At 44.3% G+C, this 14478-nt stretch overlaps 1 protein-coding gene across 1 annotated transcript; it reads left to right on the top strand.

The window, feature by feature from the left end:
- Positions 1–5824: 5824 nt before the first annotated feature.
- Positions 5825–13996, top strand: MNDA (myeloid cell nuclear differentiation antigen). The gene is made up of 4 exons (XM_043568864.1): positions 5825–5991; positions 9306–9737; positions 11360–11548; positions 13682–13996. Exons 2-4 carry the CDS (start codon positions 9315–9317, stop codon positions 13817–13819), a joined length of 750 nt encoding a protein of 249 aa, XP_043424799.1. The 5' UTR covers positions 5825–5991; positions 9306–9314; the 3' UTR covers positions 13820–13996.
- Positions 13997–14478: the final 482 nt, after the last annotated feature.

The following is a 14478-nucleotide window of genomic DNA, read 5'->3' as shown; positions in this document are numbered from 1 at the left end:
AGCCCGCAGCGGGGCTCGAACCCACAAACCGTGAGATCGTGACCTGAGCTGAAGTCGGCCGCCCAACCGACTGAGCCACCCAGGTGCCCTAGCATTATGTAATTTTGAAGTGTTTGATACAAGTATTTGATACATGTGTATAGTGAGAATTTATTACCAAAATAAGATTAGTTAACTCCTCCATCACCTCCCATAATTCTGTGTGTGTGTGTGTGTGTGTGTGTGTGTCTATGTGTGCGTGTTGATAACATTAAATATTTACTCTCTTAGCGACTCTCAAGTGTACAACGCAGTACTGTTAACTACAGTGGCCGTGCTGTGCATAGATCCCGGAACTTATTTGTCTTCGACCCACAAGTTTGTATCTTGTAACAAACACTCACTGGTCAAAAGTTGAAAACCTTTTTCTAAGATGAGGACAGGACAAGGGTGTCCACTTTTATTCATACAGTCCTGGGACTCCCAGCCAGAGTGAGCGGGCAAGACAAAGAAATAAAAGACGTGCAAATCAGAACGAAAGAAGTAAACTTGTCTTTTTTGCAAAGGATATGGTCTTCTAGAGAAAAATCCTAAAAACTTCACCAAAAACTTATTAGAACTAATCAAGGAATTCAGTCAGATCGCAGGTTACAATGTTAACACAGAAATTAGTCACATTTCTCAATCTATCTAAAAGAGAAACTATCTAAATGAGAAATAAAGAAAACAATCCCATTCAAATAGAATCCAATACCAAAATATTTAGGAATAAATGTAATCCAGAAGGTGAAAGACCTGTACATGATTGTGACTTTGGTGAAAGAAATTGAAGACACAGGCCAATGGGAAGATACTCAGTGTTCATGGAGCAGGAGAATCGATAGTTTTAGTGCGTCCATACTACCCAAGGCGATTTATAGATTCCTATCAACATTACAATGGTGTTTCCACACAGATAAAATTTTTGAAACCCTAATTTTTTTAATGGAACCACAAAGACCCCAAATAGCCAAAGTAATCTTGAGTTGGGAGAACAAAGCTGGAGGATCACACTTCCCGATCAAACTATACTGCAACACTGTAGTAACCAAAATAGTATGGAACTGGCATAAAAATAGACACAGATATCAATGGAACAGAATCAAGACCCAATAATAAACCCCTGTTAACTAATATTTGGCAAGAGAGGCAAGGGTACCTTGTCTGATTGGAGAAAGGGTAGTCTTTTCAATAAACAGCTGTAGGGTGGGTGATGGGTACTGAGGGGTGCACCTGTTGGGATGAGCACTGGGTGTTGTATAGAAACCAATTTGACAATAAATTTCATATTTAAAAAAAAAGAAAAGAAATCTTTGTCTGCCATAAGGTCACAAAGGAAAAATAAAGAAAAATAAAGAAAAATAAAACTTCACCAGTAAAAAAAGAAAAAAAAAAAACCAGCTGTGGGAAAACTGGATCACCACATGCAGAAGAATGAAACTAGACTCCTATCTTACTCCACTCAAAAAAAAAAAAAAAAAGAACTTGAAAAGGAGTATCGACTTAAACAAGAGACCTGAAACCATGAAAATCCAAGGTGAAAACACAGAAGACACCCTTAATAATTTTTGATATGACACCAAAGAATATGCGGCAAAAGCAGAAACTCAGTAAGCGGGACTGCCTCCAATGAAAACACAGCAAAAGAAACAATCAACATAACGAAAAAGTAACCTAGGGGATGGGAGGAAATATTTGAAGCCGTATGTCTGATGAGGGATTGGTATCCAAAATGTATGCAGACTCATACAAATCAACAGCAATACAAAAACAAAAACCCCGCGATAGACCATCCAATTAAAAAAAAACAGGCAGAGGAACTAACCTGTTTCCAAGGAAGACATACAAATGGCCAACAGGTATATGAAAAGGTGCCCAACATCAGTCATCCTCAGGAAGATGCAAATCAAAACCACAGTGAGATATCACCTCACACCTGTTAGAATGGCCATGATCAACAAACAAGGGGGCCTGGGTGGTTCAATCCATTAAGCACATATCTTTGATTTCAGCTCAGGTCAAGATTGAGATCAAGCCCTACGTCAGGCTTGTCTACACTGACAGTGTGAAGCCCACGTGGGATTCTCCCACTCCCTCCGTCTCCGTCTCCCTCTGTCTGCCCCTTCCCCTACTAGTGTGCTCTCGCTCTCTCTCTCTCTCTCAAAATAAATACAAAGAATTTTCTTTAAAAATGCAAGAGATAACCAAAGCTGGTGAAGATGTGGAAAAGAAGAGAACCCTCATGCACTGTTGGCGGGAATGCAAACAGGTGATCCATTTTGGAAAACAGATTGGAAATTCCTCAAAAAATTAAAAAGAATTACGGTATGATCCAGCAATCCCACTTTTGGGTGTACGTCCAAAAGTATTAACAGGATATCAAAGGGCTATGCTTGTATCTCCATGTGAATGCAGACCCAGTCACAGTACCCAAGATATGAAACAACTTAAGTGTCCATCAAGGGATGCATGGATGAAGAAAACGCAATGTAAATACACAATAGAAGTTTAATCAATCATAAGAAAGAAGGAAATCTTGCTCTTTGCGACATATAAGGGTAACAAATCAACACACATGCCCTAAAGGTACCCAGTGTTATATGTCAATTCTATCTCAACAAGGCTGAAAAACAACATAGGGGCAAGAGAGCACACAGTGCTGGGGCCTGTGCCGACTGCTTAGGTAGAGATGTAAGCTCACTGCCATTGCCATCCAGCTTGACACCAGTAAGACTGAATCCTAGGAAGAAGGCCCAACTACCAGAAAAGGGACTGGTATGAAACACACACTAGCAAAGCCCAAAACGGATCCCTGACTTGACTCAGACTTTGAGTCCTAACGGATCAGAAGGACGAGGGAAACATGGTGAGATTCACGCAAATCCACCTAAATAAAGCCTGAGCCAAACTCTGACGCGATACAGAGAAAGCTGGTTACAGGTGTGGTAAGAAGAGAAGCTCGGGAAAGAGCTTGGCGAACTTTTCCGAAAGGCGTAACAATGTTAGCAACCCATTTAATGAAACCTTCACATTGCAGAATGAAACCTAACAGCACTGATGTGGTCCAAGATAAATCGACAATCACGGATAGGTATTTAAGCCTCCAATGCAATACGTGATAGAAGAAGAAAAACACCAGGACATACTGCAAAATGTAGCCCCAAATTCAACCAGTGTGATCTAATTTTCATTTAAAGGACGCCGTAAAAACAACTGAATTCTCCGCATTGTCTCTTCAAGTGTACATGGAATGCTCACCAAAGTAAGTACATGCAGGGACTTAAGTTGGCCTCAGTAAAATTCACATCTGAAAACTTACAGTGTCTTTAATGACCACCCCAACTGGAAGTTAACAATAAGATATCTAGAAAAGGTACAACTTTCTTCAAATGACATAACAAATTTTAAAATAAGCCATTTTTTAATACATGCCAAGGATCACGAGGGGCAATACGACCAGACTCCATAGGACCTAGGGAACAAAACAAAAGTAGTCCTGACCAGAAAAGAATGTTACTTTAAGTGTTTTCATTTAAAAGAGGAGAGTACTAATACAATTCATATAAATTAATGTCTCCTACCACTAGGGAAAAAATGGAGCAAAGCAAACAATAAATGGTATTTAGAAATAACAGAGCTATAAGAAGAGATCGATACATGAATTGATTTTGTATATTGTAAAATGCAGCTACACAGACAAAAAAGAAGAGTAAACAGCAAACGAACAGTAAAATAAACAAAAACCATACATAACTTTAATACAGGCAAGGGTAGGTTCTTATAGAATACAAATTCAGGTGACTGACGACTTGGTAAATGGGTGAATCACGTTGGCCTGCTCAGGCTCACACAGTAATAGGGTTTATTCTGGCCCCGAAGAGTAGGAGGTGGTTGGACTACACCCAGCACATCGTCCCCTCCCATTTCTTCTCTCAGGTACAGCACTTACCCTATACCTTTAACCCAAGATTGAATATGGAATTTTAAGGACCTTCCTGTGATTTCTTGGGGCGGGTGCTCTTGCGTCTGCTCGAGCTCCTCTCCGTAGGAAGCATCTCCTGACAGCGAGACCTACTTAGCACATCAACCTGGTGGTGACTCTTGACTGGGGGTTTTCAGCGATCTTCTAAAATAGTACGTGAGACCAGAACTAGAGATGACAGCAGGTCCACAAGCGTTTTCCAGGCTTTTGCCCCATGTTGAATGTTCTCTCCGTTCCCAGGTGGCTCTTATCATTACATTGATGAAGCTTTGCGAGTTAGGGAACACTGATCTTTTAGTGGGTGGAGGGCCAGATCGATCACCTTGTATGTATCTCTGTAATGGCCCCGGTCGCTGATGTTTGACCACTGATTAAGAGTCAGGGAAAAGGCACATTTGTTTTTGGTCGCTTTGGTTCATCTTCTACGACCCTAAGCGCACACATGCATGTCGGAGCATTGTCCTGACTCCCCGTTGTGTGGGCCAGTAACGTGTGTGTTCTCTGAGGGGGAAGCATCAGAGGGCATCGCTCCACATAAGGTAGTTTCCAGTTCAACAGGAAGAAAATGTCCTGAGTCGTCCATATTCCTGTCCTCTGCCTCCTGGTCTCTGGTCGGGGACCCTCTGGTCTCCCTGAAGTCCCTCCACTCTTAATGTGAAGAGAGCTCAATGCATCCATATAAGCAGCACTTAAGTCTGGAATAAAGAACTGTGGGGGCGCCTGGGTGGCGCAGTCGGTTAAGCGTCCGACTTCAGCCAGGTCACGATCTCGCGGTCCGTGAGTTCGAGCCCCGCGTCGGGCTCTGGGCTGATGGCTCAGAGCCTGGAGCCTGTTTCCGATTCTGTGTCTCCCTCTCTCTCTGCCCCTCCCCCATTCATGCTCTGTCTCTCTCTGTCCCAAAAATAAATAAACGTTGAAAAAAAAAATTTTTTTAAAAAAAGAACTGTGACAACCCACTAGAGCCTTGGGGACTCCTGCCAGCCCCCACCCTGCATCCCTGCCTGACTCATTGATTGCAGATGTTTTTCAGACACAGACTACAACTCTCTCCTCCACAAACCTAGTTCCAATTGCCTCAATTGTCTCCATCGGTTTTCTTCTCCCTCCCTTCACGTGCCCTGCTTTTGGGACCCCTTCACATTTCACTGACTCTGCCTCCCTGCAAGTCAGATGGTGTGTAATCGCCATACAAGGATGCTGCCTGGTTCCATCTAGTTGACCTCTCAGGGTTACAATTTTCCAAATTGTACCCGCAGTCCTATACAGATCACAACATTGCAGACAACCTTTTTAGTAGGCCCTCCTCTCTTGTAGAATCTTCCTGATCTGCCAGGATTTGATGATTCATTGCGGCAAGGATATGAACCTGTTAGTCACTTAGGTTTATTTGGAAATAATTTCCCTAAGATCTCCTCCCTCCCATCGAGTGCCATGTAAGCAGGAAAACAGGAAGTTGTGGGTGGGTGACTCACTTCTCCTCTTTGATAGTTGAGCCTCACTGAAGGGGCTCCAGGGTCCACTGACCAACAGTAAAGTCCGCTGGGATAAGAAAGTTCTAAGTTGAAACTCCTTTCAGACATTCTTACAAAATAAAATAAAATAAAATAAAATAAAATAAAATAAAATAAAAAAGTGATAATTTAGCTCTTTTCATGGTCACTGAAATGTTTAAGAGAAAGCTTCTCTGACTCACATTCTCTCACTAAGAAAAGACAAAGCTAAAGGCATGGATGGGAGGAGCCTCAGGAAAAGTTTCCTAACACTGGGCGGGCTCCAGGCTTTAGCTCTTCTGTGACGTTTACCAATGGCAGTTTCCCAAGTTATCTTGGAAGGATTCCATTTTTTTAGAGCATTTCCGATTGCAGAATCCTGCAGTTCAGTTTGTGAGAGCTTTGCTGTGATATCTTCCTACTCAAACCAAACCTACATCGATCGCTGTATTTCGGAAGAAAATCCCCATAGCTGGACGACTGTGGCGAGTCGTCAGTGAGGTGAGTCTGGCCAGGACTTCTGTGGGGGACATCTGGGCAGCTCGATGATACCACGAGGTACGGGGGAAGGGTGAGTGTCTGAGCCTTGTGTGTAGCGCGCAGGGGAGGGGGGTTGCCATCAGCTGTGTCTGAAGACTGAAAACCATAGTGGCTCCTTCTAAGCCTTCTCTGCCAGGGGAAGATGCCAGACATCTTTTGTTCCATCTGACTGAGGCCTGAAGGAAGGGAAATGCATGTTGACTGTTGTAGATTCTAAAATTCATGCTGCGGTTGTTTCTAACAAAAGTAACTATCCAGAAGACGGCCTTGGCTTTCTTGCCTGGAAGCTTCGCGGCTGCGGTGGGGGCCGGGGTAGAGGAGACAGGACACAGGACAGGGTGGGGAAAAAGTAGTATGCGATGATACTCAATAGAAACCATGTCTGGATATGTTTCACAAAACCTGGGAACAAACACACACACACACACACACACACACACACACACACGGAATAGAGCATCGATCGGGTTCACCAGGGCACTCACAGGGGTACAAGGCACCTTAGCACTTTCCTACCTGTCCTAGTCCCCTGCCACTTCTAGGGGCGGGGCTGCATCCGGGTCCCCCAGGACCCCCTCCGAGCCTCCCTCCAAGGCTCAGGCAAATGGGGTAGTGCAGTTTGTAGAAAAGAGGTGGTTGGAGACAAATCTGGGGGATGCTTGTCCTTCTGTAGAGCCTGGTACTCAAACATGTCGTGTGCTTTTGAGAGAAATGTTATGTTCCAAATATTGGTTTCAGAAATTTCTAAATATTACATCAAGCTTTTACTTAAGTTGAACAGTGATGGTCAACTTTTCTAAGTGGTTTTTTTTTTCTTGCTTTTTTCAGTAGTTGACATAGGGGAGCACCAACGTATAATCATGATTTTGTCCATTTTTCCCTGTGGTTCTCTCAGCTGTTAACACATATATGAATGTACAGTGAGAGAGAGGGGAATGTGCTCGTGTCATAACACTATTCATAATAATGAGGATAATAGAAACTAATAATAAATAATCTGTACCTATAACTCTTAGGCAAATATGTAATTAAACTGTTGCATCTGTCTGGAATTGAAAACTTTTATCATTGGGCAGCAAAGCTCAGTTCAGATTAGTCTTTGACTTAAGGACCATCTAAAGCTACTTAAAAAGAGGTTAGAGTGGGAGAGAGCCAAAGCATAAGAGGCTCTTAAAAACTGAGAACAAACTGAGGGTTGATGGGGGGTGGGAGGGAGGGGAGGGTGGGTGATGGGTATTGAGGAGGGCACCTTTTGGGATGAGCACTGGGTGTTGTATGGAAACCAATTTGACAATAAACCTCATATATTGAAAAATAAATTAAAAAAAAAAAAAGTAAAGCTACTTGAACATTGAAATCTTGTCTTTTAATGAGTTTATCACTTTATGTCCATTCGGTGAAATACTCCATTTTGATTAATTCAGAACACTTTTCTGGAGTGCTTATTCTATGTTGTCTTGCTGTCTTCTTCACCAACAGGTTTTTTTTTTTTTTTTAGTGTTTATTTGCCTTTGAGAGAGAGAGAGAGGGAGGGAGAGAGAGAGAGAGAGAGAGAGGGAGAATGAGTGGGGGAGGGGCAGAGAGAGAGGGAGGCACAGAATCGGAAGCAGGCTCCAGGCTCTGAGCTGTCAGCACAGAGCCCGACGCGGGGCTCGAACTCACAGACTGCGAGATCATGGGATCATGACCTGAGCCCAAGTCGGATGCTCAGCGGACTGAGCCCCCCAGGCGCCCCTCAACAATAGTTTTAAGTTAATGCCTCTGACCCCTCTTCCCGGGCAAGCAGCTCAGTGAACAGATACCATCTCTCCTTCCTCTATTCACCCCACTGAGTTGACCTACTTTCTGTTTTCTTTCTCTTCCGTTGGGGCTTTATTGATTTTTACAACTTTGAAAGACTCAACCGAGGTCTTGTCCTCACTTCCTTTTTAGTCTGCAGCGTGTTTTTATGTTAACCTCCTTTAATCTCTTGGGGAATATTATCTCCAAAAGAGTGCTTGATAGGTATCTTTGTGTTGCTAAATCTTCTGACTGTTCACCATGTTGGTCAATATCAGAGATTCACCTATAGGACATCACATTTAAATGCCATTTTCAGTTTGCTACAAAATTCTTGTCTCAAAATTAGTTTTTCCCTTCAATACCTGTTCACAACCTCGCTCTGAGGCCTTTGGGTTCACATATGTTGTGGAATTCAGAATTTGAGTGACCTAGGAAAGGTTAACAAATGCACACACTATCTATCAGGTACTATACTGACGATCTAGGAAGATCTGAGTCCCGTCTCTCAGCTCACACGCAGTCATGTTTATGTAGCAAGACATATGTGCCCTCACACTAATGTGGATTTTTAAAAAATATATACATAGGCTCCTGAGACCTCACATCAGATATTTTCCTAATAAGTTTTGTCACCTAACTAACACGCATGCGCACACGCGCGTGCGCACACACACACACACACACACACACCCCTTTTGGATTCCCTTTTTTGGGGGATTTCCAAACCGCAGATATGGAATTTGGGTAGAATGCTGTACAAAGGTCCTGCAGTGTAGTTTTGCTGTTGAGAATCTGGTTCTGCAACTTTGTTAAGTGATCTCTACTTTTTCTCTGGGAATCAAACTTTCCTGGGTGTTTTAGGTATTTTCCAGGGTCTCAACATTACGTCCTGCCTGACACGGGTTTTTCCTTTACTCTCCTTTTTGGCATTCTTTTGGCCAGTCACTCTGAAGATGTTCATGTTACTTTCATTCCAAGAAGTTTATCTCATTATTTCCTCAAATGTTTTCTCCTTTTCACGCTACATGTCAATTTTTTTCTTTTTTACCACTGACAGCATGTGCACATTGGCAGTCTGAGCTGTGCCCAGACATGCCTGACATTCATTTTCTATTTGCTCATTCTGAATCTGCTCTGTCAAAGAAATATTTGAATCTGTCCCTCATTAGCTCAGGCCAATGCTCTTATCATCCACAGTTCTGTGCATGTCTCGGGCTCTGGATCGTGCTGAATTCGGAAAGGCTCTTCTGTTCAACTGAGGGTGTTTGGACTCTCATCCCAGCCTGCTGCCTTACACTTTTACTACCTAAGCTCTCAGTTCATTAGCCTTTCCTTTCTGTTAGGCGACTCCTTTCGAGCCTGGCCCCAGCTCCAACGATCTTCGAGGGTTGTTGTGGCCCCAGTGTCATAAGCGAAGTGTCACTCACGAGTAAATGACCTGGTATTCCATGCTGAAACTTCTACCTTTGTTCTCCTATTTCTGTCCAACACAGAACCCAGCTATGCAAGCCCCAAATCAGGTGGCTCCTAGGAGGCCTACCCTTCAAAAGGACCCCATAACAGTGGTGGTACTGAAGGCAACAGATCCAATTGAGTATGAATTCCCAGGGCAGAGGAAAAAAAAAATGTTTCTTGCTACGGTGGCTACTTCCAATCAAGTTTTCCAAGTGAAGGTTTTAAACATCAAGCTGAAAAAGGAATTCAAACAAAAGAATGTCATTACCATGTCAGGATACATTCGATACAAAAATGTCCTGGAGATAAACGAAAGGTCGGTTGTGCAGAAAGCTCCTGACGACCGGAGGATTGCGGTCCCAAACGACATCTGGATAAGAGCAAAAACCCCTCCGAAGATCAGAGATCTTTGCCAGGAAGATCCGGGTAATCTTCCAACAATCGTGTCTGGATTGTTTCTCCTGCAGAAGGTAATCCCTTCACATTTGTTTTCATGTTCTCCACCCACACCTGAAATTAACTGTTTTCGATCGCCAGGTTCTGTGTGTGCTGACTGACGGGTGAGCCCAGTTCTCAGGCCTGTCTCTTGACCACACGTAGGTGGTCAAGAGAGCCACGTGACAGGAAATGGGACTAGTGACCTGGTAGTCTTATACTCAAGATACCTTCATGCAAGTTCTTTGAAAAAGTGTCACCAGAAATCTTGTCGTGTCCCCGGTCAGGATTATTTTCAGCCTCTGTTATCAGGGCATGAATCAGTATGCATGTGCTTATCTCTGAGCTCCTCCAAAACTGTATAAATCTATGTTTCTCTTTTTTTAAATCTTTGAATAATCCATCAGCTTCCCAAAGATTCATTCTGGTTGGGACACATAATCAGAGTAATAAATATATCGGCTCATGTCCTCCTGAATATGAATACCTTTACCACATAGGCAAACGATAGACATGGGCAAGGCTGTCTCCTCTAGCTTATTTATTTAACACGTTATTTAAACAGTTCATTGAAGACTAAGGTCTGACATCGCAAGATATGTTGAAAACACGGCAGTCCAACTCCATTATATCCCCCAAAAGGGGGTGCGTGTGTCAGAGAAGTTTACTTGTACGGCACGTCCAAATTCAGGTTAATAGTTAGTATGATGTGTTCAGGTGTCCCCAGAATTCACAAACTTTCATGAACTTACCTGGCATCTTGTAGGATTGACTGCTTCATAATCTTACACATCTGTCTTCTGGGAGAGCCCCTTAAGTCACCTACATTACCCTCCAACTCTGTCTTTAAGAGAAATGCATTTCTACAATGGATGAGTTACAACTTAAGGAAGCGAGACTCTGTCGTTTGTGAACTGCAAGATCCAGGTCAGTGGAGATAAGACTTGGAGAAGAGTGAGTTAATGGAGAAGGTTGGAAAAAGAAGTAGTGAGTTACTGGAACCTTACTTGTTCTGTTGGTTCTGTATAATCTACTGAATCAAGACTTGTGGTCATGTCCATTCCATTCTGCAGAACAACAGGAGGTAAAGGAGTCCATGAAAGCCCTCGGGTTCCTCTGATTCCAGTGTTTGAAGGAATCAAAGCTTCCCTGGTGGTGAAGCAGTAGGAAATAGGAAGAAAATTCATTGTTCTAGGTTGCCAGATAGAAAATATCTAGAACAAGAAAGGGGAAACTATCAAAGCAAGATCATAAGCCGAAAGTTCTTGGAGAAGACCTTGCCGAAGCTGTATGTGTATCAGTTCCTCTAATTGCTTTTTTATGTCTTGTATTCACTGTGTCCCCGGGGTCTTCCTTCAAATATCAACGTTATGATGTCTTCAGAAACAGGATGTTGGGGGCGGCCGGGTGGCTCAGTCGGTTAAGCGTCCGACTTCGGCTCAGGTCACCACCTCACGGTTCGTGAGATCGAGCCCCGCGTCAGGCGCTGTGCTGACGGCTCAGAGCCCGGAGCCTGCTTCGGATTCTGTGTCTCCCTCTTTCTCTGATCCTCCCTTGCTCGTGCTCTGTCTCTGTCTGTCTCTCTCTCTCTCAAAAATAAATAATAAAACATTGAACAAAGCCGAAAGAGAAACGGGATGTTCAATTTCCGTTACAGAAAAAAGATAACAAGAAGACAACAGTCTATGTAATACAAGACGACACAGGAACCATGGAGGTCGTGGGGAGTGAAATATGCTACGGCATCGAGTGCGCGGAAGGAGACACAGTTCGACTCTTCTGCTTTTATCTGAAAAAAATTAAGGAGAAGCTAAAACTGACAAGTGGAAAGTACAGCTTCATGGAGGTGAGACCTTGGTAGAACAACATTCGTTTGCCCAGGAGGCAAATCGTTTGGCCTGGGTTTTGAGAGCACCAGACTCCTGTCTTCTTACACACGGGGTGCAGCCAGTGGGAGGAGAACAGAACCGTACCTGGCACTCATGTCTAAGTGGAGGAGTTTCAAGAGGCTCTGAGGAAATGACATTCGCACAGATTTCAAAAGGATACGATACTTACGTGAAACAAGCAAACACTGGGAGAAATTAGGAAGGCGGGAAAGAAAGGAATTTCTCGTGGTGGCTGAGAGCAAGGCTTTGGATAGGACAGTCGTGCTTTGAGTCCTGGTTCCATCACTCACCGCTTCCTGATGTTGGCAATCTGTCCTGATCGGTCGTCTGAAATGGTCAAAGTTTCTGCCTCATGGGGTGAACGGAAGACCCTGCCTGGTTCAGTGAAAACGTGCATATACGTTATCTCACTCCCTGGCAGAAAAGGGAAATCAAACTGTAGTCGGCAGTATTTTTCTTAGCAAAGAGGACGTTGGAAAGCGCTCTAGGCAGAGGAAGTGATTCAGGCATTTCCTCAAGAGTGTGAGAGACAACATGACTTCTGTACAAGCGAAAAATACAGCAGGTGTCAACACAGTGGGAAGAGGAGGCCAGAAAGGTACACGGAGGAGTCAGCCGAGCAGGTAGTATAGCGTTGTTTCAGAAACCAGTGGAAAAATCCCTGTGAAGATAGGTGACAACTTGAAAAATTGTTGGGGGAGCAGAACAATGCTTGATCTCTTTGAGATTTTAGCAAAACACATTGTGGTGACTACCTGGACAGATGCATTAGGGAGAGAGGCGAGGTTCAGGGACAAAGATACCGAAGCAGAAGCGGCAATATTTGTCAGTTAGAGATCTTTCTTAAAGTCATGGGTGTAACGATGCTGCTTGTGAGAAATCTCAAGGTGATAACATGTATATTGATATAATAAGAAAACTTCTTAAAAAAATTTTTTTAATGTTTATTCTTGAGAGAGAGAGACAGAGCATGAGTGGGGGAGAGGCAGAGAGAGAGAGACAGAGAGGACACAGAATCCAAAGCAGGCTCAAGGCTCTGAGCTATCAGCACAGAACCTGATGCGGGGCTCAGGCCCACGAACTGTGAGATCGTGACCTGAGCCGAAGTCGGACGCTTAACCGACTGAGCCACCCAGGCGGCCCAATAAGAAAACTCTGAGTGCTTCTTGTGTGCTGGGAACTGAAACAGGGATGCAGACACCGTCATTATTCCCATTTCATTGATAGACATACTGATGATCATCATCAGAGAAAGGTAGGCCCTTGCCCTAATTGGCACTGCCTGTCTGCGGTCGACCCGCCATTCCTACACTGGCCCCAGTGCTTGGGTTCCAGAGTCAGATTCACGGGCACACTCACTGAAAAACCCAGACCCATAAGGGTGAAGCGTTGAGAAGAACTGACTCTTGGGGGTGAATTACTTCACACCTGAGAAGGAAAACAAGTGAGCACAGGGGTCAAGGGGAAAACAGAAAGTGTGTCTAATAAGCGTCACAGAGAAGTGTAAGGAGAAAGAGGGTCAACAGAACTCACACCAGACACTAAGGACCATGGAGCCCCAAGATCTTGAATCACTAACTGTATCTTAGAGACAAAGGTACCACACTGTCGTGCAGTGCACATCCTGACCCATATGACACCACACTCTTTCCCATGCACATAGGAACATAGACACATACTCACAAAGTCCACGTAGGAATTGTGGATGCGCTCATCAACGTTCCTCTCCTCTAGAGCAACTGCACAGAGAAACATACTTACCCGCGGAAGCTTCCCGTCACTTCTGTGCTCCCTGAGGACTCGGCACTCAGCACTGCGAGCACCAGCTCCACCCTTTCTTTCCTGGTTCCTCCTCCCCACCCCGGTGGACGCTTAGGCGGGGCACCAGGAAAGATTCGGGTGCCAGGGCAGGAGGAGAGAGAAGATGCGCTGGGGGAGATGGGAAACAGAGAATGAGCAGCCTCTGAGACAGGACAGGGGATGCTAGGGAGCAAGAGACAATGGCTGCAGGGGGCTGGGGGTAAGCCACACAGGAGACCCTCTTGTAGACCCTTAGGGTCTCATCGTGTCTTTCTTATCTCTCCTTGAAGGTCGTCAAGAGGAACGGACGCAAACAGCAACCACGCAGTGTAACTTTCAAGCTGGACATTGCAGTGAAGAACTCTCCTCTGAATCCATCGAGTGGCGTTAATTGTATTGTCAAAGTGGAGAATATCAATGAAGAATAGTCTCGGTGGAAAGTGGTCCAGCACATTAAGAGCTCCTTCTATCCGCGTGATAGATTTCATTACTTCCTTCAAAAAAGCATTAGATTAACATGTTTTTATGCACTTACCAAACAGATTAGATTTCGCGTCTAACACATTTGTAGGACAAAAAAAATAATAAAATTTGCTTTTTCTTTTTTAAAAAAATTTTTTTTCAACATTTATTTATTTTTGGGACAGAGAGAGACAGAGCATGAACGGGGAAGGGGCAGAGAGAAAGGGAGACACAGAATCGGAAACAGGCTCCAGGCCCTGAGCCATCAGCCCAGAGCCTGACACGGGGCTCGAACTCACAGACCGCGAGATCGTGACCTGGCTGAAGTCGGACGCTTAACCGACTGCGCCACCCAGGCGCCCCTAAAATTTGCTTTTTCAAAAGGCATCTTCTGCCAAAGTGCCAGATGTGGTCTCTTTCATCCAGGAGTGAGCTGCATGGGGGCAGTTGACTTGTGCACTGTGAGCCTCACCGGATGGGGTACACAGGGCCTCACCAATATGGGGGCTACCTTCTGTGACTTCCAGAGGGCAAGGCCCTAACTGGAGTCAGTCTCAGGTTATGTACGTTAGTCCTACAACAATATAAAACTCAGTGGGTCCCGTGCCCTGGGAAAAGGTTTATT

This window comes from Prionailurus bengalensis, chromosome E4 (assembly GCF_016509475.1).
Source record: "Prionailurus bengalensis isolate Pbe53 chromosome E4, Fcat_Pben_1.1_paternal_pri, whole genome shotgun sequence".
Lineage (NCBI taxonomy): Eukaryota > Metazoa > Chordata > Mammalia > Carnivora > Felidae > Prionailurus > Prionailurus bengalensis.
The sequence above is the reverse complement of the archived record's forward strand: the minus strand, read 5'-3'. Positions and strand labels throughout refer to the sequence as shown.